The following is a 20,078-nucleotide window of genomic DNA, read 5'->3' on the forward strand; positions in this document are numbered from 1 at the left end:
TATTAGAAAATTAGTGATCAAACTTGCACAACAGATATTAAATAAATCAACAACATTATATTTTACAATATAGAAGCGGTACTATTTTTCTTCCTTTTAAACTAAGCATTCTGAAAATAAAATACTGATGGCCGAAGTTTTAAAACTTTTGAAGTCTGTGGATGAGATGAGATGATGATCCCTGGCAACTGGGGCCTGGCCGCCTGGGCATAAGTGGCTGAACCACTGAAGTGGTGGAAATCTGGAAATGGATTTGGGCTGGCCTGCCCAGGGATGCTGGCGTGTGGGCCAAAATTGGGCAGGAGGTGACCAAAATTGGCCTCATCGAAATCTTTCTTGACCATGTGCCTTGCAAATTTTCTATAGGTGCCTCACTCAAGCAAATTGGCCTAAATTTGTAGGATTGTTGGACCTCTACCTGAAAATTCTTAGACTTCACCTTTTACTTTTCAGTGTTCTTTGGTGTGCTTCTTATTATAAATGCATACACACACATTCTAAAAGCTACTAAAACAAACACTAGGTACTGCAAAAAAAACTCAAGCGTTACAAAAATATCATACGAAACTTATCAGACAATCAGGCAAGCTGCACAATCAGAATGATGCAGCGGGTGCTAGACGATGATTCAGTAAAGAAGTGATAACGGCATAAAGCTTCCCAGATAGATATGCCTCTTTTGCAATGTACCGTCCTTTTTATTAGATAATGTGCAATGTCCCATCCTGTACATATACACACAAGCTACCAATGCAAAGCACTCACGAGCGCAACAATCTTCGCCTATTTGCTGACATCATTGGATGGTGTTCTCATTTACATCTAAATTTGCAATCAAATGTCTGATCAACTACCTTAATCTGTACAGTGAATGGTGATCATCATGAAACCTACAGCTCAACCGTACAGAGAGCTGCAGTCCTGAAATCAATTGGTACGTTAACAGGGGGATGTGTGGTGAGCACCCTCCACATCTTTGCTGCAGGGTTGTAAACTTGAAACTCCAGCGCCAACCTCTTCTTCGACTGCTTCCATGGACTTGAGGTTTCGACAGGGAGTTTTGCAGATGTAAGAACATAAAGTTCGCCATTCATTGCTATGAAACCACATGATTGAGTATTTGGGATCTTTCTCCTCAATGTAGCTTCCTTTGACCAACTGTTCGAAGAGAAGTTATACCTGCACCAAGACATGACTATTAGAGTGGTTATATGCGCAAAATTTTTAGTAACCAAGCCAGAAGAAAATGGTTATAGATTCCAGATAACATAGCAATCATAGTATAAGTATCAAGTATGATTTGTGATCAGAATTGCAAAAGAGCTACCATGCGCTCTACGAAACAGTAAAGTTCATAATTACAAGTTTCTCATCAATAGCTACCAGTTTGTTCAAAAATCAGAACATAATGGATAGACATATTTCAGTTATAACTTGAGCTTTTCCGTGGTCCTTGAGGAGAGTACCTCAACTGTTAGAAAACATCCAGCACTTAACAACTAGCAAACAAAGTGTTAGGTGCAACGCAGCTTGTAGTTAATTATACAAGTCAGCATGAAGATCAGTTCCATGGACTCCTAACAGAATCTCTCATGCAAACATAAAAGACAGTTTAATCTCAACATAGGTATAATAGAGTTGATAACACATGCAGTACAAGCTTCGATGAGGCTTTGACTAGCTGTACTCGTGATGGAAACTTGCATACAGAATAACTAAGCATGTATTCAGAAAGCAGTCAGTATTTGATATTTATGAATTTATCTAAATTCTCTTCCTCTTTTCCTCAAGGATACATATCAATGCCACTCCCCATTGGCAATGTCACAGCATACAGTTCTCTGAGATATATTTACTTTGACATAAACTAATGCAAAGAAATCAACCCCAATGGCCTGGTGGTGAAGCTATTTAATAACCCCATCCACTTGGGTGGCTGGGTCCGAATCCTAGGATTGCTTGGGTGCACATCACCGCTCCTAGTGAATGTCGGAAATACTAGTCAATTTTCAATAAAAATTAATGCAAAGAAATCCGCACTGATACCTCTTGCAGTACACAGATACATCTCTATGTAGTTCATTTAGCTCATTGTGGCAACAAAAAACTGTTGGTTTTTCACTTAACTTTGGCAACAAAAAAAACATGTATTAAAAAATATAGTAAGAAGTTAAGAACAGATAGTTTTCATAATATCTAAACATATCTACCAAGCTCCCCCGATCGTTCTAGCTAATTATGGTGGCTACAAAATGACAGCATTCAGGTATGATTTAGAAAGCACAACACAGGAGTGATATTTGTTTCCAACTAATGCTATGAAATTGCTCAATTGCATCTGATGTAAATTTTAATACCAAAACTAGGAAGTGGTGACTAGTCTCAAAATGGAACTTGTAACACGCTAACTGCTAGCTTAATCCTATGTACCTATGTGGAAAGGGTTTGCTACAGTATTCCCTCCGAATGTAAGTTTGTTAATCATAAAGCAAAGTTTGTTATTAATGACCAGATGGATCTTCTCTAGTTGGGGCCTTGATGTCCAGCAGAAGATACTATGTCAGTCTTTACAAATGTTTTACCCACTAGTTAAGTGGTACTGTGAACACTACCCAAGCTAACTGAAATTTTTGGCAGTTGATACAATGACTTTTTTTGGTTTCTAATGATATAAGTAGGCACACCTATTTATTTAAAGAACATGTTAAGTGAAGCCTGATTAGTGTACAACGTCATTTCATTCAGCAAATTTCACAAACTAACAAGTGGTAACTGTAATCATGTGAACTGGTGTGATGTTTATCTAGCATGTCAAAATTAAATGCCCTCAGTTAAACACGCAATTGCCTGTCCATATTTAACCAATGACATCACTAGTACATGACCACTTGCACCCTTATGTTGATAATAATTTAATGCTAACACTTTCTCGATATTATGTATCCATTACATTCCAAAATATATCCATAATAACAAGTCTATGATTGCATGGAACACGTGAATCTTGTACATGGTTGCAGGCATACAAATGTTTACCGAAATTTCATCTCCAATCATGATATTGACCATGCATATGAAAACCCTTTTCTTAACATGAAAGCAACAAGCAGCTACTGAGATAAGGTCCACAAAACCAACCATTGACTAACAAACCAATCAAAACGTACTTTACATTTAAAACCTCTGAAATAAGACAGCTTCAACTTCATCATTTGTATTTACAACCTCTGGACTTCAAAAGTTGAGTGTTTTATCTCTGCCTCTTGAAAACAAATGTTATTTTTTCTGAAATTTTGTACACACAAACATCTTTATTGACAACCATAGGATGAAGACAAATAGACCACATAGCAAGACCTATATTTGGTTCGTTCTCAGTACATCACGTCAGCGCATCACTCATGCTTGCTTAAAATCAAGTGACCAAAGGGTGGGGACATTATCTTTTAGTTAGTGCTGTGAGTTTTTATTTTGGTTGAAGAGATGGGTGAGGAAAATAAAAATGTTAAGCAATGCTTTTCCATGAGATCTGCTCCGTAATGTAACACAAGAAAGTAATATGCATGAATGGCAAGGAGACGTCTCTGTAAACGAAACTGGAAGAGAAGCAAAAGATATCTAGGCTCTTCAATCTTAAAATTAATTTCCAGATTCTAAAAACATGGTATCTGCATTATTAGTCTATCAAATGTATGGCAGCAATGACATCAAATTCGTCAGAGACTCAGCTGAGTACTGCATCTTAATAGTTGGCACCTAAACAATAAAATGGAACAAACAAAAAGTGTTGTTTCCCATTATTCTCATTCCATCCGTTTGTACATCTTAACAAAATCAACTAATTACAGAACCAAGACACCAAGCAGAAAAGAAAGATTAACAAATAAACACCCTTGCCCGACTCCAAACTCATCATATAGTGAATAATTGAGCTAAATTAAATTATGAAATTGAAGCAACAAAAGTACTAAACATGTTATGCAACTACAAGTAGAAAAGGGAACTGTATTAACTACCAATCGTTCCAAGCAAGCAAACACACATGAATAAAGAATTACACGAAATTGAAATTGAACTACTCGCAGACACAAATAGAAACATATATGCAAAAACAATTGTGCAGACAAAAGAACAAAATCCCTGACCTGAAGATATCATGACCATCGAGCATGAACACCTCTGTGACCCTTCCATCTTCAGCAGAAATGACAGCCACCGGCCCAAGGCGCTCTCTCTCCCATTCCTCCCACATGTCCCCAATCTCCCTCCACTTGCCGCTCCACAGCCCGAGCGCCACCGCGTCCCGGCAGTATACGTCACTAGGCACCACTCCCCCCACCGTGGTGTAGCCGTGGTACCCGCCCATCACCCAGAACTCATCCTCCCTCCCATCCCCCGCCCCGTGCGCGACGAACCCCACGCACCCGGCCCGGTCCCTGGGCATCGCCGCGGTGACGCGCCACGCGCGCGCTGCGGCGTCGTACAACTCGACGCCGCTGGTGCGGCTGCCGTAGGAGGGGAACGTCGGGTGCCTGGAGCCACCTCCGGCCACGATGACTCCGCCGCTGGGCGCGGGGGCGCAGGCGAAGCTCCCTCGCGGGACGCGCATGTCGGGGAGGCGCTCCCAGCGGTGGCGGGAGAGGGCGAGGTCGAGCCGGTAGGCGGCGGCGGAGGGGGAGGGGTTGTCGAGGGGATAGCTACGGGCGTCGAAGCGGGAGCCGCCGAGGACGTAGATTTGGCCGCCGACCGCGACCGCGGCAAAGTTGGCGAGGCCGTAGTGCTGCGGCGAGCACGGGATCGGCGGGAGGGACCACCAGGCGGTGGGGGCGGCGGGGTCGAGCAGGATCGGGGAGGCGAGGGAGGGGTCGGTGGGGAAGAGGCACAGGAGGTGGCGCCGCGGAAGCCGCAGGCTGCGGCGGAGCGGGAGGAGCGTGGCCGCCGAGAGGAGGAGCCGCCACGCGCGGGAGGTGGCCCGGAGTCGGGACTGGTCGGGGAACGTGAGCAGGCAGAGGATGACGGCGGCCACGTCGTCCGGCAGCCCAGGGATAATCGACGCCACGCCAGGCCTCAGGCTTAGGTTTCCGGCGAGGCGGCGGCCGGCGGACGACGACGACGACGACGACGAGGCCATCCGATCGCCTCGCGCCGCGAGCGAAAAGGAAAGGGGAAGGAAGAAATTGGCCTCGCGTCGCGCTGCTCTCGCCTCTCTCCCTGCGTGGGCCGTGCCGCTGTGCGTGTCCTTATCGCGCGAGGAGATCGCGCTCGTCGACGAAGCCGTCTCCGCTAATTTTCCACCACGCTCGCTGCCATGCGGGCCCCCACACCGCAGCAGCTATTTCTGCCCCGCCTGTCAGTGACCGAAACATTTTCTCTTGGTGCTCGCATCACCCTGTCCGCACCTTAATTTTTTCAGCGAGTGGATATTGTCCAAAGAGCCCGCAGTGCAACTGGCATGTGGGGCCTGTTGCTTACGCGAACCGGTGGGTCCGGATACGTAGTCTTGTGGCTATGGCCCCCATTGCAGATCTTCTGCGGCTGGTGCCTGCAGTTACTAGTAGTACTACTAGTTTTGAACATACCGAGCGGCGAGCGAGTGCGAGCGCGGGCTTGTGTCTGGTCGTAGAGAATCCAGAGCCGATGTGTGGCGGTGCCCGGCGACTGGGTGCCGGCTGCCGGGAGTTACCGACAATGACGTAGGCGACGGGGACGGGTCTGAAACTCAGATGGATTTTTTGGTCGGAGACGTGTAGGGCAAAAGCTAAGGGGAAGGCTAGTCCGCGACCGTGCCCAAGATTTTCATCTCGTGAACGTAAATCGGGTTTGGTTTAGGGGTAGGCTTAGGGCATCCAGATTGTGAGAGACACTTTTAGAGTGTCCTCACTAACTACACTTATAGGAGAACCCAGCTCGTAATGGTGGACATCCCTGGATAGACTCCTCAAAATCTGAGGCAACTGGATGAAAATACTCAAACCCACAATGGGTGTCCCAACAAAAAAAAAACCCTATCCTGGATGTTTTCCTATACTACCCCTCTCTTCTCCCCCTCTCTCTCCTCCTTTTTCTCCGCCTCTTTCCCCTCTTCTTTTTTTCTTCGCTCACACCGCCGTCGTTGGGAGCATTCGGGCAATCGGCGCCGTTGTCGTCGCCATCCTCCCTCTCTCTCCCGCGAGCGCCGGCGCTACCTCTCTCCTCGCCCTCCCCAGCTGCCGCCACTGCCTTCTCCTCTCTCTCACCGCCGCCGCTTTCTCCTCTCTCTCGCCGCCGCTTTGAGGAGGCCAAGACGGAGGAGGTCACGACGGCGGCGACCACCACCACGACGTCGTCCTCGTGGTACTCGGTGGCGAGCACGGGCGCCTCAAGCGGTGGCGACGGTCGCTGCTCCGCCGGATCCGGTCGGCGCCGCCGCGGATCCGTCGTCGCCGTCGCGGATCCAGTTGTCGCCGTAGCAGATCCGGTCGTCATCGCCGTGGATCTGTCGTCGTCGTCACCGTCGCCTCTCTCTCTCACCGGCGCCTCTCTCTCTTGCCACCGCCTCGGGTTCCTCCTCACCGCCGTCGGCCTCCTCCCAGCGACGAGGTCGAGGGTAGAAGGGGAAATCGCAGGTGAGGAACCGTGTCCACGAGCGCCCGAAGCCTCCCAACGCGTCGCCTGGCTGCAGCTCCCCACGAAAAGGGGGACGGCATGAAGCACCGCATTGATGATGGCCTTAGTGTTAAAGATAGGGATAGAGCTTCGGGGGTAGGAGTAGTGATGTGACCATGGCTACTACGGATACATCTGTTGCTCACATCATGGATGAACAACAAGATATCAAGTTCAAGTCCTCTAAGTGCTGGAATCCGATTCGGCCACCTACTACACTGCTGACTTCTAACGGCCGCCAAATCTGCATACGACCTCCGTTTTCGGCCCGTGAGTACTTGATGGAAAGCTCTCGGAGTCCTCTTTCCAACGGATCCAGCCTCATTCCGAAATTCCATCTTATTGAGCCGCAATTGAAGCAACAAGGTGTTGCGTCACCTGTCATGGGCCTTTGGGCTTGTAACTTCGTTTGGGACCCCGGCCCAAGTGGGGCCCATGTGGAGTGCGCCCCAAGCTGGTGGAGCACGACCCTAGGACCCTCTTGGTCGTTCTCCCACATCCTTAAATAGCTAGGTACCCCTTTAGGGTTTTTTGGGTTTTGTTTAGATAAAAGTTTAGCCATTGCTACTTGCTTGCAGCGCGCGTGTCGGCTACCACCCGTCTGCTTGTTCTTCGAAACCCCAACTTATCGTGTGTATTCATTCTTATTTGCAATTCAGATTGCTTTTATCTTGTTCTTGCTTGTTTCTTCGATTTGCTTGCAGGAATAAGGTTGATTTGCACCGGCAAGATCAACAACCCACGGAGAGGTGTATCGATCGCTAAGGCGCAACGCAACGTCTTGTACGGTTATAGTCGGGTCGTCAACGTTTCTCCCAAATCATAGTTATCTCAACTCACCAAAAGATCGGGCCAACAACAGCCTTGAGTTTCGAGTGGAACTCAGGGTTCATCAAGTAGGGGAAGGATGGCGCTCGGAGGGGGAAGTGGAGGATCGGGCTTAGACGGTTTGACTAGTAGGTGACTGATCAGCGATGGGTGGTGGACAAGGGTGCGGCGAGATGGCGATACCGCAGCCGGAGCCTAGGGTCAGCAGCGGGTGGTGGGCCGGTGTTATTTGCGAGGGCAAAGCGATGTTAATGTGTCGGCCCCCGATTTTGTACACCGAAAACCCCATGTGATTACAATACCATTCTCTGAATCAGTAGATGGTATACACATGGCAATGTTGTATATCACAAAGCTGATATCGCTATACAGGCTTTACAATACATTAATAATACAAAGGTTGCCCGAGTGGCACCCAAATAGACCAAGTATGGTCATCTACAAGACCAAATATCTAAAGAAGTAGATACGGTAGCGGAAGCGAAGCAACGACGATCCATCTTATTCCATAGGCAGCGACAGGTGAACCTAGGTCCCTACACCACCGTCTTCGACATCTCTTCATCAGCATGGCACACGTACAAGTCGGCTCCGACTTCTCCTTCTAAAATATTTAATTCAGCATGGGTGAGTACCAACTGTACTCAGCAATCCACCAATACAGAATGCATATAGTGCTCACAGGGATTCAAGGATGGCTTGGTTCTTTTGCATAAAGCTAGATTTCACAAATCATTTCACAAACCTATGACTTAGCAGTTTTAACTGAAAACAACATTATTGTTGAAGTTGTCGTTAATCTGCGAGGGTTCATCCACCGTCCCCAAGCTTAGCTTGGTCCGGTTTACCCTCGTAACCAATTTTCCCACATTTTCCATCACTACGACCTTCCCACTCATTGGGCAAGGTCACAACTCTTTTCCTAATCTAAGCAAGATTAAAATCTATCAGGCTAGTCAAGAGTAGTACAAGTTCCGACGCTCATTAACCGCGAGCACGACTATTCGAATAGATTTGTTTTACTCACACTACATTGGATGTATGCTTTTAATCCCGCACTACACGACTTGCCCAACACATGAGCCTAGTCCCAACACATGAGACTTGTCACGACCCGGTTTTTCAAACATCCTTGCATTGCGGCACCCGCTCCAAGGACTATAGATCCCCATTGCACTCCCGTCACAACACAACACCTCGAGCCGACAGTGAGGGGAGTCCTGGCGCTCCCGAGATAATAAAGGGGGTATACAATATATATAACAATGTACTTATGTGCATTTTAGGTTTTTGCCTCGGCATTCAAACGATCGATCCAATCGATCCACACTTCCATCACAATCGTCACCACTACAGAACCACCACGACTGGGGTGCCGCCCCACAAGGATTTCTTAGTCCGCCGGGTCTATAGCCATTGGAGAAATGCGGCCGTACTCGTTTCGTTTCCTGCATAGCTTCTTGACTTGGTCCTTAATTGACCGGGGTCGGCGACTTGTCGTTTCCAGAATCAACCATATTCTATTCATGCCGCCCAATCGAAATCATTTTGTTTTATTAAGTTTTTGGTTTTCACAAAGGTTTTGTGTTACAGGTGGCGCTCATGTCTCCACCCGTCTTCACACATACACTCACATCGAGTGATCACATCCATATAATAAGCATGGAGTGTATAATTGTCTATACAAGCAATGCTAAGTAATGTCAATAATTGACCACACATAAATAATAGACTCAGGCAACAAAGATATATATAAATAAAGGTAACAATATCAAGGAGGGTTGCAGTCAAGTTTAGGTACGCATTTTATAATTAGCATGCCATTTTATTTATAAACAAAACATTTATAAAGCGGGTTCAACATGCTCAAGGAAGTGACTTGCCTCGCTTTTCGAATACTATATCTTTGAGAAATTCGCGTCCGAGGAATATCCGCTACGTGACCAATAAGAGAAGACCACACGAAACCCTACAAGGAAAGTACTAAACATCACAAACCAGTGGTGCCATTGGATAGATCTCAATTTTGGAAGAATTCTGAAAGTTGAATGGAGTCGATCGGGGCAAGATATGGATTTCTGTCACGCCCGAAAATTCACTAATAATTTCCGAACTAATTTGTGCATAAAATCCTCGTCCAGGAATCAGCCGAGGTACACAAACTGACAATTTAATATACAAATCCATCATAATAATAACGTTACATACTTACAAAAGAAAAGAAAAACAGCAGCGGAATTAACGGTCTAGCGATGGCTTCAGCTCCACTCCCACAAGCAACTCAACTGGGGTATAAGCCAAACGTCTTCTCCTTCTGGATTCTTTTTCTTCAACTGAGGTTGATTGATTATTGCAAGAATGAGCATATGACATACTCAACAAGCCACACAGCAAATATGCAAGTGCACAAGGATACCAAAGGATGGCATAATATAGTCTCATTTGCGAAAGCAGCATTTAGCAAAGAGTTAAGAGTAGTAAAACAATAGAGTAATTAATCAGAAATTTTAATCAACACTGAACAGCACACCCATGCTGCACAGGCCCAACCATCCTGAACAACCATACTCGGCTGTACAGATCTAACTCCAAACCAGGAGCTAAACAAATTATTACCAGTTATAGCATCAATAATTATTGTGAGAGGCGTGAGACTAATCACGAAAAACATTGCTCAACTCGCCCATAACCGCGGGCACGGCTATTCGAATAGTTTTACTCTGGCCAGAGGTGTACCACTGTACCCACAAGACACAGCCTCAACATCATGTCTACCATGCGTCGCGATACTGGAAAGTACCCGAATAGAGGCTATGACAATACCCTCTGCACAACACAACTCACCACAGTGCACCATTCCTGGATCATAATCACCCCCTTATAAAACAAGGCATGGACTCCCCAGCGACCCCCGTGGGCTTATCTCCGCCACTTCTCAGTCTGGTGCTCCGCAATGAACCATGCTATACAAAAGGTAAAGCCGTTGCCCACGCTGGCTTGTGGTTGGCACGGTTAATGTTTCATAACAGTAGCTCGCGAACCGGTCCTTAATTGCCATGAGCACGACCTTCAAAACCATGTGCTCACAACCCACCATTAATCATATTTTAATTACCAATTAATTATCATAACACGATTAACCATCGTGAGCTACCATTAAATATAACCATAAATAATAATGTAGTATATATGATTCATCCCATTAGTGAGCTAATGTTTCTAAGCATGGCTAAGCAATTATATATATAACATTTAGCTGAACCAAACCAATACATATGGTTCAAGCTAATCAATTTATTACCCAAGGTATCAAGGAATAGGGCATTCAATGCAGATTGGCCATAACAAAGGAATAGGTTCACACCACCCGGTGACATTCGAAAATAAATACACAGTTGAAATAAATAGAGAATTTAAATATAGGATCAATATGCTCAAAGGATTGTGTTTAGGATCTGTGTGACTTGCCTTGCAATAATCGGTCTTCAATTAATCTTCTGAACACTCCCGACGCACTCACGAACCTTCGCAACGACGGAAACGACAAGCTAACACGCAAAACGAAGAAAAAGACTAATAAAAACCAAATAAACAGTAAAAAAACAAGCATAAACAGTACATATAAAGTAAACAAACATGTAGATCATGATTTTAGATGAATTTAGCAACTTGAACCACTCAAAACCGAGTTACGATGATTTAGTTATGAATTTCCGAAGATTTAATCTATTAGAAAAACAGGAAAAAGAAAAACGATGATGACATCATGATGACCTCATCAATGGCCGGACCAAGATGGCGACCTCGCCGGAGATTGGATGGTCGGCTGCGACTTTGGAGGACACCTACGCGTAGAGGACAACATTGCGAACTCAATGGTGCTCACCGATACGACAAACGACGACGAACGACGGCCGGCGGCGAGGTGGACGGCGGCGGCGGCTTCGGTCGGCGGTGGCGCCAAAGCTGCGGTGGTCGGCGGCTTCGGGGGTCAGGCGGCCGGGCTTCTCCACCCTCCCGTGCACCTAACGGTGGTGACGGCGACCGGCGGAGACGACGGAGGCGGCGGCGCGACGCGGATGGAGCTCGGCCGGCGACGATGGCGGGGTGGAGCACGTGGCGGCGGCGCTACGAGGCACGGGAGATCACGGGAGAGGGGGCAAACGAAAGAGGAGGACTAGGGGGTCCTATTTATAGCCTTGGATTGAATAGATCGGACTCCTCCCGCAAGAAATCGCTCCGGGAAATCAAAAACTCGGTTTTGGAGATAAACTCAAAACGAGTTCGATTCGGATAAAATACTCAACGATTTGCTCCGATTTTTGGGGGTAAGGATAGAGGAAGATGAGAGGATAAAAACCCCTCGAAAAAATGGAAGAAAAGGGGAGAGATTGGAGCGGATTCGGCGCGGCAAGGCAGCTCGGCATGGCAGCCGACTCAGCTCGGCTGGCGGCTGGAGCTTGAAGACGCACTGTAGCGACAGGGAGGTAAATTAGACTTCTTGCCGGGCTTTTCTTTTCTCAGCCTGATTAGAAGACGGAGCAAAACCGGACTTTGGCTGAGAGAAGAAGAGAGGATGAAGGCTCGGGTTGGGCCGGCGGAAGAGAGAGGAAGGAAAGGAATGGGCCGATTCAGCCTAAGACAAGGGAGGAGAATTTTATTACTTTTCCAATTAAAATAATCACTTAAATGATATTTGAATTGTTAAAAATACTTCCAATGCTCAAATAATTTCAAGAAAAATCCTGAAAATACTTAGACACTCAAAGTACTTAAAAAATTATAATTAGACCATTTAATGATTAATTTAATATGTGGGTAATTACTGAAATGTTCTTTGTATGATTAAAATTAGGAATTGAGGTCCGAAAAATCCGAGAAAATTCCAGAGAGTATAATTAACCATGAAGAATTTAATAAAAATTAAATCCATCCATGCTTTATATTTAGGAAATTTTATTTCCCACATTTAACTTCACTTGTAAATTAATGAACATTTAATATAAATTCTAATAATAATTTATTAAATACTTTATAAATCCTGAAACGAAATTCAGGATGTGACAATTTCTGAAGTTTAAATGTATTTAGATGGGAGAATAATCACTATGGTCCCTGAAGTTTCGCTCTGAGATCATTTTTGTCCCTGACCTTTCAAATTGTCCAAGCAAGCCCTTAAACTTTATCACGTGGACATATATAGTCCTTGGCCCATCGAAAATTGCCACGTGGGCATGCTGTCGATGTTTGATGTCGCGATTCCAGTATTTGCATAGTATGTGGATCGTTGGTACTAGGATATATGCGAGATTGAGGTAAAAGAGATGGGGACGAGGATTTTTATACAGGTTCGAGCCCCTAAATTGTCAGGTAATAACCCTACTCATGTTGGCCGAAGCCGGTCGTTGCTTTTATTCACCATGATCACACCAATACAATATTTGGGGTAGCCTATCTAACTGTTGTCGACTTGGCGGCATAGATAACCAACACGTAGTCGATGACAGGGTAGCCTTCCTCCTCGAATCGTATCCGGCGAGATCAAAGACAACGCTGTGTCTCTCCTGACAGTATCCTTAGACACCGTAGGGAACTAGCCATGCTTATCTCTGAAGTCGATATCCGACGTCTTGTCTTGGCGCATGTTGTCTTGTATGTTGATCTTATGTCTTGATCTATTGTTCCGTGTCCCCTCTCCTCCTAGCTAGGGGGTCTTGTATTTATACCCATAGGTGTTCCCTTGTTCAAGTAGAACTAGGAAAACCAATATGGATACAATCCGAGTAGTTCTTGTCGTTTCCATGTAGAATTCTATTCATCCTCCCTTATGCGGAACTCCTCCTATATTCGAAGGTTGTTTCCGTATAAGACATGGTATGTGGTGGGTCCTGCCGAGATTTAGTCGACTACTATTGTCATAGTTATGGATACCACATACCTAATAGTAGTTGACTAAATCTCGGCAGGACCCACCACATACCATGTCCTATACGGAAACAACCTACAGATATAGGAGGAAGTTCCGGATAAGGAAAGACAACTAGAGTTCTACATGGAAACGACAAGGACTACTCGGATTGTATCCATATTGGTTTCCCTAGTTCTACTTGGACAAGGGGACACCTAAGGGTATAAATACAAGCCCCCTAGGAGGACAGGGGAGAGAGGGACCATGAGACGATCAACACGATCACCACGATCGGGACGACCACCTCATCAACACCCAACACAATCAACATACAAGCCAACATATGCCAAGACACGCCACCGGATATCGACTTCAGGGATAGGCATGGCTATTCCCCTATGGTGTCTCCGGATACCGTCAGGAGATACGAAAGCGCTATCTCTGATCTCGCCGGGCACGGATCCGAGGAGGAAGACTACCCTGTTGTCGACTACGAGTCAGACCTTCAGACCAACATGTCGACAACAGTTAGATAGGCTGCCCACATATTGTACTGGTGCGATTATGGTGAATAAGAGCAATACCGGCTTCGGCCAACAGGATGTAGGGTTATTACCTGACGACTCAGGGGCCCGAACCTGTATAAAAATCCCTGTTTCCATCTCTTTTACCTCAGTCTCGCGTATATCCTAGCACCAGATCCCCATACTGTCCAAATACCGTAGTCGAGCCATCAAACGTCGACAACTATTAGGTATGTGGTATCCATAACCCTGACACATGTCATGTCATCTTCCAATGCAAATATATGATGAATCCAATTTGCCCTTACACATATCATCATAGGAAAAAAGACAGAAAGAAAAGGAGAAAAATACAAAAAAAAAAAGAAGTAGGTGATCCTGCATATTAAATATCCGTTAGAGTTTTAACATTGAAATGCAACTACTTACATGGAATTTATTTGGCATGATAATTATATATTTAGTGGTTGTAGCTAATTCAACTTTGTATTAGCCTAATCCAGTGAAAAAAGTTTGCCATATATCCAGTCACATTGAATAAAGTTTGTAAATTCTTTTCATTATTTTTGTATGGTACATGGAAGGGTAAATTGGACATTTCACCATATATTTTGCATGAGAGCATAACATGGCATGCTCACGTGGCAATTTAAGTAGGTCCAAGGACTATATTAGTCCACATGACAAATTATAAGGACTCGTTTGGACAATATAAGGTGCTGTTTGGTTCGAAAATGGAAACGTAAACATAAACGCTATTGAAAAGCGCTGCAAACGAAAACAAATTAAGGGATTACTTGCTTTGTTTGGTTCTTCTCTGGTAATGGGACTGGAATCCGATCTTTGAAGAAATGAGCAAAGTCCTCCATTGTGATTATTCGATAAGAAGAGCAATTAACTAATCCTTCTCGCGAGCTGGGACTCCACCATCTTATTGTTGCTCGGCTACTAGCTCGCCTGTGCTGCCATCGTCGCGTTCTCGAGGAGACGAATGGAGAGCGGTATCGCATTACGTCCAGATTGGAGCGGTATTAAATTTGTACATCACTGTAACTGGTTGTAGGGGGAGTTGATTGCGGTGGGCCTGAAACAAACAAGAAATATCGTAATCGGTTAGCACCGTAATTAGATTTCGTTACAAATGACAGAACCAAACACTACCTGAAATCAACTATTTAGAAATCAATGAAAATGACTTCATTTATTGGAAAGAATATTCCGAGAAAAATATTCTTTGCGGGGCCCATCTGTCAGTGGCATCAAGCGGCCAACGCACAGTAGACCGGGTCTACGGAGTGCGCGGCGCAACGAGGTGGTGGGCTCGACCCACGGCTCATAGCCCGGTACGTGGACTGGAGTAGCGGGCCCATTTGTTAGCGGCTCGGTTTAGTGGACCGGGCGCACGGAACAGGGGTGGCGGCGGGCCCAACTTGTAAGAGAGCCTGAAGAAAAAGGGTGGTTTTATAATGAGGGCAGTCCTAACCCATAACACTAGACATGGTTTCCATAAACTTTACATCATCAAGAAACTAGTACTAGACACTACTCTTCCAATACAAACACCACTATTTCATGCTTAAATTTAATGCTACTTATCTTACATGATGTCTTAGATGTTGTGTAGAAACCAAGTCTCATGCAAGATATGGTTTCTTTCTCTTTCCTCATTTATTCACTTGCCATATCATTTTTTATCCTAGGTGACAACTTATTTAATGCTATGGACACCATCCTAGTCATTGGGTTGGGAATGCCCTAAGGAGATTTAGCCAAGGTGGGGTCCGCATGTCAGTAGGGTTAGAGGAGGATTTAGGGAGAGGATTACTGTGGGCATTAGATTAGAAATCTGTTGGGCCCACTTTGTCGGTGACCCACTCCTCTCCTTTTTCCTCTCCTCTTTCTCGATTCTTCCTCACCGCTCTACTCCCTCTTGTTCCCCTTCTCACATGCGTGCGTGCCCGAGCGGGAGGCGGCTGGCGCGCGACGGCATGGGCAGCGGCCGAGCGATGGCGGCTCAGCGCGGCGGCGCGGGAGGGGCGGCGGTGTGGGGAGGAAGGCGGTCGCCGCGGCGTTGCTAGCCGGCGGCCGGGAGGAGGCGCCCAGGCGGCGGCGCTCGGCCTGGCGCACCGGCGGCGGGAGGCGGTGAGGAGCGGTGGCGCGGGAAGGAGGTCGCCGCGGGGCGAGGCAGGCGGCGGTGGGGATGGAAAGGGTGGCCGGCGCGGCGATGAGAGGCGGAGGAGGTGACGCGGCACGGAAAGGTGGTCGCCGCGGGAGCGTCGGCCGGCGGCCTGGAGGAGGAGGCAGGCGAGCTGGATGGAAGTGAAGATGGCGGTGCTGCGGCTCCCCGGCCGGAAGAAAATCAAGGTGGTCGAGGGAGGAGCTCGCGCAGGCTGGCGTGGCCGTGCGCGGCGGTGTCGGTGGCGGGGAGAGGATGTTGGTGGCGGCTCGGCAGGGGCGGCGGTGGTGGAAGCCGAGGGCGCACGGGTCCGGGCCGCGCGACGTCCACAAGGCGTTCGTCCGCGCGTCTCAGTCCGGCGGGAGGGCGAGGGAGGAAGCAGATGTCGCGGCCGGCCTTTATACTCTCCTCGCCGTCGTGCGTCCGTCCGCGCGGAGTGGGGTCGGGACGCCCTGTGGCCATGGCGCCATAAAATGGGCTGTCGTTGCCTCCCAGGCTCTGCGCGGTGAGGACGAGCTGAGGTTTGCTGAGCGCGGCGGCAACGGAGTGGTTGGGGCGAAACGGGCGGAGGGCGAGTCCGTTTCGGGCACTACGGCGCGCGTGGCAGCGGCTGATTTGGGGTTGAAGGTGGAGGCTGGTGGCGTGAGGCGGCTTCGAGAAGAAGAAAAAGGAGGCGGGACGAGAGTGGCAGGGGGGGGGGGGGGGGGGGGGAGGACAGGAGCGGCAGGGGCCGCCATTAATGGCGATGTGGCGCTTGTCCTCTCGTCCTTCTGTGGCCCGGAGGGGCGCGGTTTCTGCCGCTAGCCTGCTGGGCCAGCGCGCCGCAAGCCTACCAGCTATGTCCGCGAGCCCCCACAGATGAAAACGGGTTGATATCGCGGACAAAATGAGCCCAGCGGCACCGCCAACCCGTCCGCAAGAAGTCCACCTACCTTGCATCCGCCAGATCGCCAACCCTAGCCGGCGCCATCGCCATCGCCCCTGCCCTCGATTATTCCCCCCTTCTCTCGCCTCGCTCCGAGCAGGCGTCTGCGTCCTGACCAAGGTGTTCGACGTGTTGCCGCAGGCCGGTGGTGGACTGGGCGAAGGCGGCCGGCGTGGGGCAATTCCTCTTTGTCAGCAGCGCCGGCATCTACACGCCCAGCGACGAGCCGCCGCACGTCGAGGGGGTAAGAAAAGAAACTAATTACAGCACAAAATGCAGAGTCTGTCGATCGCCGGATGATTGGCTCGATGAGTTGACTGACTGGCTGACTGACTCCGGCCATGTCGGCTCGCCGGCGGCGGCGGCGGCGACATGCAATGCAGGACGCGGTGAAGGAGAGCGCCGGGCATGTCGGCGTGGAGAAGTACATCGCGGAGCAGTTCGGCAGCTGGGCGTCGTTCCGGCCGCAGTACATGATCGGCTCCAGCAACAACTAAGGACTGGGAGGAGTGGTTCTTCGACAGTAAAATCACCCAAATCCCGCCAACCAAATTCTCCCAAATTCCATACCCTCACCAAAAAATTTTCAAATTCAATATACTGGAAGAGTTTTTAAACGAGATTTTGGTCGCGAGTTGCGGTGCTTGCATATGCATGTAGATTTGACATTGTCTAGGCTCATTTGTTAAGCCCCAATTGACTTAGTTGATTGAGCTTTTTTTCCTCTCTTTTTTATGATGGCGTGCTCTTCTTAATGGCCTTTTTAATGTACTGGTACTGTAATCGGGCAGTAAGCCATGTTGTCTTCCTGTGCTCTTTTGAGAGAACAAAATGGGCATAAAGCCCATATATGTCATAACAAAAATAGGCTTGCTGTTTTCTTTTTAAGAAAACAAAATGGGTTCATGTATTCAATGATCTTCTGTATGCTGTTTAACAGCAATTTGTGTTTGCGGTTTGTTTGCGGGTTCGCAGTCTGGCCGCAAATAGCCCAGCGGACAGGATGTGGGTTGGCGGGTTGCCACAATACATCTTGCGGATGCTGCGGACGAGTTGCGGGTGCCCGCAACCCGCCCCACCTGCACCCTTACCCGATGCAAAGCGGCGCACGGCTCGGCTCGGCCTGTTGGCGTGGAGCAACGCGGCGCACAGCGCGGAGCACGCGAGGAGGTTGGTGATGTGCGTTAGGGTTCCCGATCTTCCGAAAGATTCTGATAAACAACGATTTGGACGGAGTCGCGATACAAATCGATCCGGCTTCTTGAACGCGCACGCTCTTGAGCCCTGCAATCGCAGCACCACGTCTCCTCTGGTTATCACCCGTGTCGAAACGCGGATGACCTCGCCGAGAAGGCTAATCCCTATTTGCCAATCGAAGAACACAAACAATAACAAGATAGAAAAACAACCAAAATTGTAGATGAATGATTAAGCTCACGAGTTGGGGTCTTACAAACCGATCTAGCGGCGAAACTGTTCTCGACAGATTAATCTAAGCAAAACCCAAAAACCTAAAGATGGCGGCGGGTACTGATATATAGAGTTTAGGGTCGTGCAAACCCCTCTCGACGCAACCCTAATGGGTTCCAACACGATACACGGGCCAAAGGCCCAAATACGGTGACGCAGCACCGGGACAGATTCTGGACGTCAATTTGTTCGGTCAATTCCCGTTGACTCGGAAAGAATTTGGACGTGGGACTAAAACCATTGGAAAGGTTATCTTCTTAGCTTTCCATCCATATAAAGAACGCCCCAATCCGAGCACGTATGCGACCTGGGCACCTGTTTTAGTGCAGACTGGTCCTGGACTCCGAATTACACCCGACGTCGACTTGGTTTGGGCCTCCACCTTGACTTGGACGTCCCCGATGATCCTCCATGGCTCTAAGTCCTTCTCCAAGTGTCTTCTTGTCCCCTCCATTGTTCCTAATCACAATATAATCATTAGGTAGCAATTTATTCTCGAATTCATACAAAGAAGAACATAGGAACGAGCTCACCTCTAAATTTAATTGTCGCGCACGAGCTCTTGTTATCGGTCCTTGAATGACCGTTGGAGGATTGTTGTGTGTATCCGAGGTAGTGATGTCCGCATCAGTTGGTGTGGTGCAGCGGACGGGATTGGCATGGGGGCGCGACACAACTGGGGCGTGGTGCGGCTCGGTGGAGGTGGGAGGTAGGTTTGGGCCTTGGAAGAGGAGGGGAGGGGAATAAAATAGTTATTTTGTAGGGGAAACACAATAGTTTTGCTATATATATGTGTACCTATTATAAAAATTGAAAATGTTTTGGTAGGACAAGTTGGAATTGGCGCCTCGCCTAATCGCTCATGCTCTTGCAATATTGGAATTGGATGGGACCGACGTCTTTGACGAGGACACATCGTCATCGCTTCGTGTTTCCGTCCGGCCTCGTTCCTGTGCATGTGGCATCCACGTCACTGATCGACTCCCTTCCAGTATTTTTTACATTAGAATCCTTTTAGAACACTTATTTTATAAATAGATCTCTCAAAAAACTTATTCTAGGTATGGACCTTTTCACGACGCCAACGTCGTGTTACTATGGCAAGGCGCCAGTGAAGTTGGCTTCCGTAGCCCATGCCATCGTGGTTGCGAAAATCGCAAATGCTAAGAACTACGACGCCATCATCATCGACATCGAGGGCCTATTTGTAAATATTTTAGTTACAAATAGGTAGGTCCTCTGAGGACCTATTTGTAAAATATTTTTTTACGGATGGGTCCTCCAAGGACTTATCTATAAATATTACATTTGCATATAGGTCATCGGCGCCAATGACATTGGCGCTATGGTACTTAACATTTGCGATTTTCGCGACCATGATAGCATGGGTTACGGCGCCAATGATGTTGACGTCATGAAAATGTCTATTTCCGGAATAAGTTTTTTGAGAGGTCTATTTGTAAAATAAATTTTCAAAAAGAATTATAATGTGAAAAAAGGTGGACTCCCTTCTTTTCCTTTGCGCCCATTTTTTTTACCGGAAACAGCAGGAGAGGCTCCTACTGTGGTAATATATTAAATAAGGGAAAGATATATACAGAG

The 20,078-nt window shown here is 47.5% G+C and overlaps 1 protein-coding gene across 1 annotated transcript; it reads right to left on the reverse strand.

Annotated features, from left to right (window-relative positions):
- Nucleotides 1–631: 631 nt before the first annotated feature.
- Nucleotides 632–5,231, reverse strand: LOC127761019 (F-box/kelch-repeat protein OR23-like). The gene is made up of 2 exons (XM_052285227.1): nucleotides 4,146–5,231; nucleotides 632–1,179 (listed from the first exon to the last, which is right to left on the reverse strand). The coding sequence occupies exons 1-2, from the start codon at nucleotides 5,129–5,131 to the stop codon at nucleotides 891–893; spliced, it is 1,275 nt and encodes a 424-aa protein (XP_052141187.1). The 5' UTR covers nucleotides 5,132–5,231; the 3' UTR covers nucleotides 632–890.
- Between the last annotated feature and the right edge of the window lie 14,847 nt (nucleotides 5,232–20,078).

The sequence above is a fragment of the Oryza glaberrima genome, chromosome 2 (genome assembly GCF_000147395.1).
Source record: "Oryza glaberrima chromosome 2, OglaRS2, whole genome shotgun sequence".
Taxonomy (NCBI): Eukaryota; Viridiplantae; Streptophyta; class Magnoliopsida; order Poales; family Poaceae; genus Oryza; species Oryza glaberrima.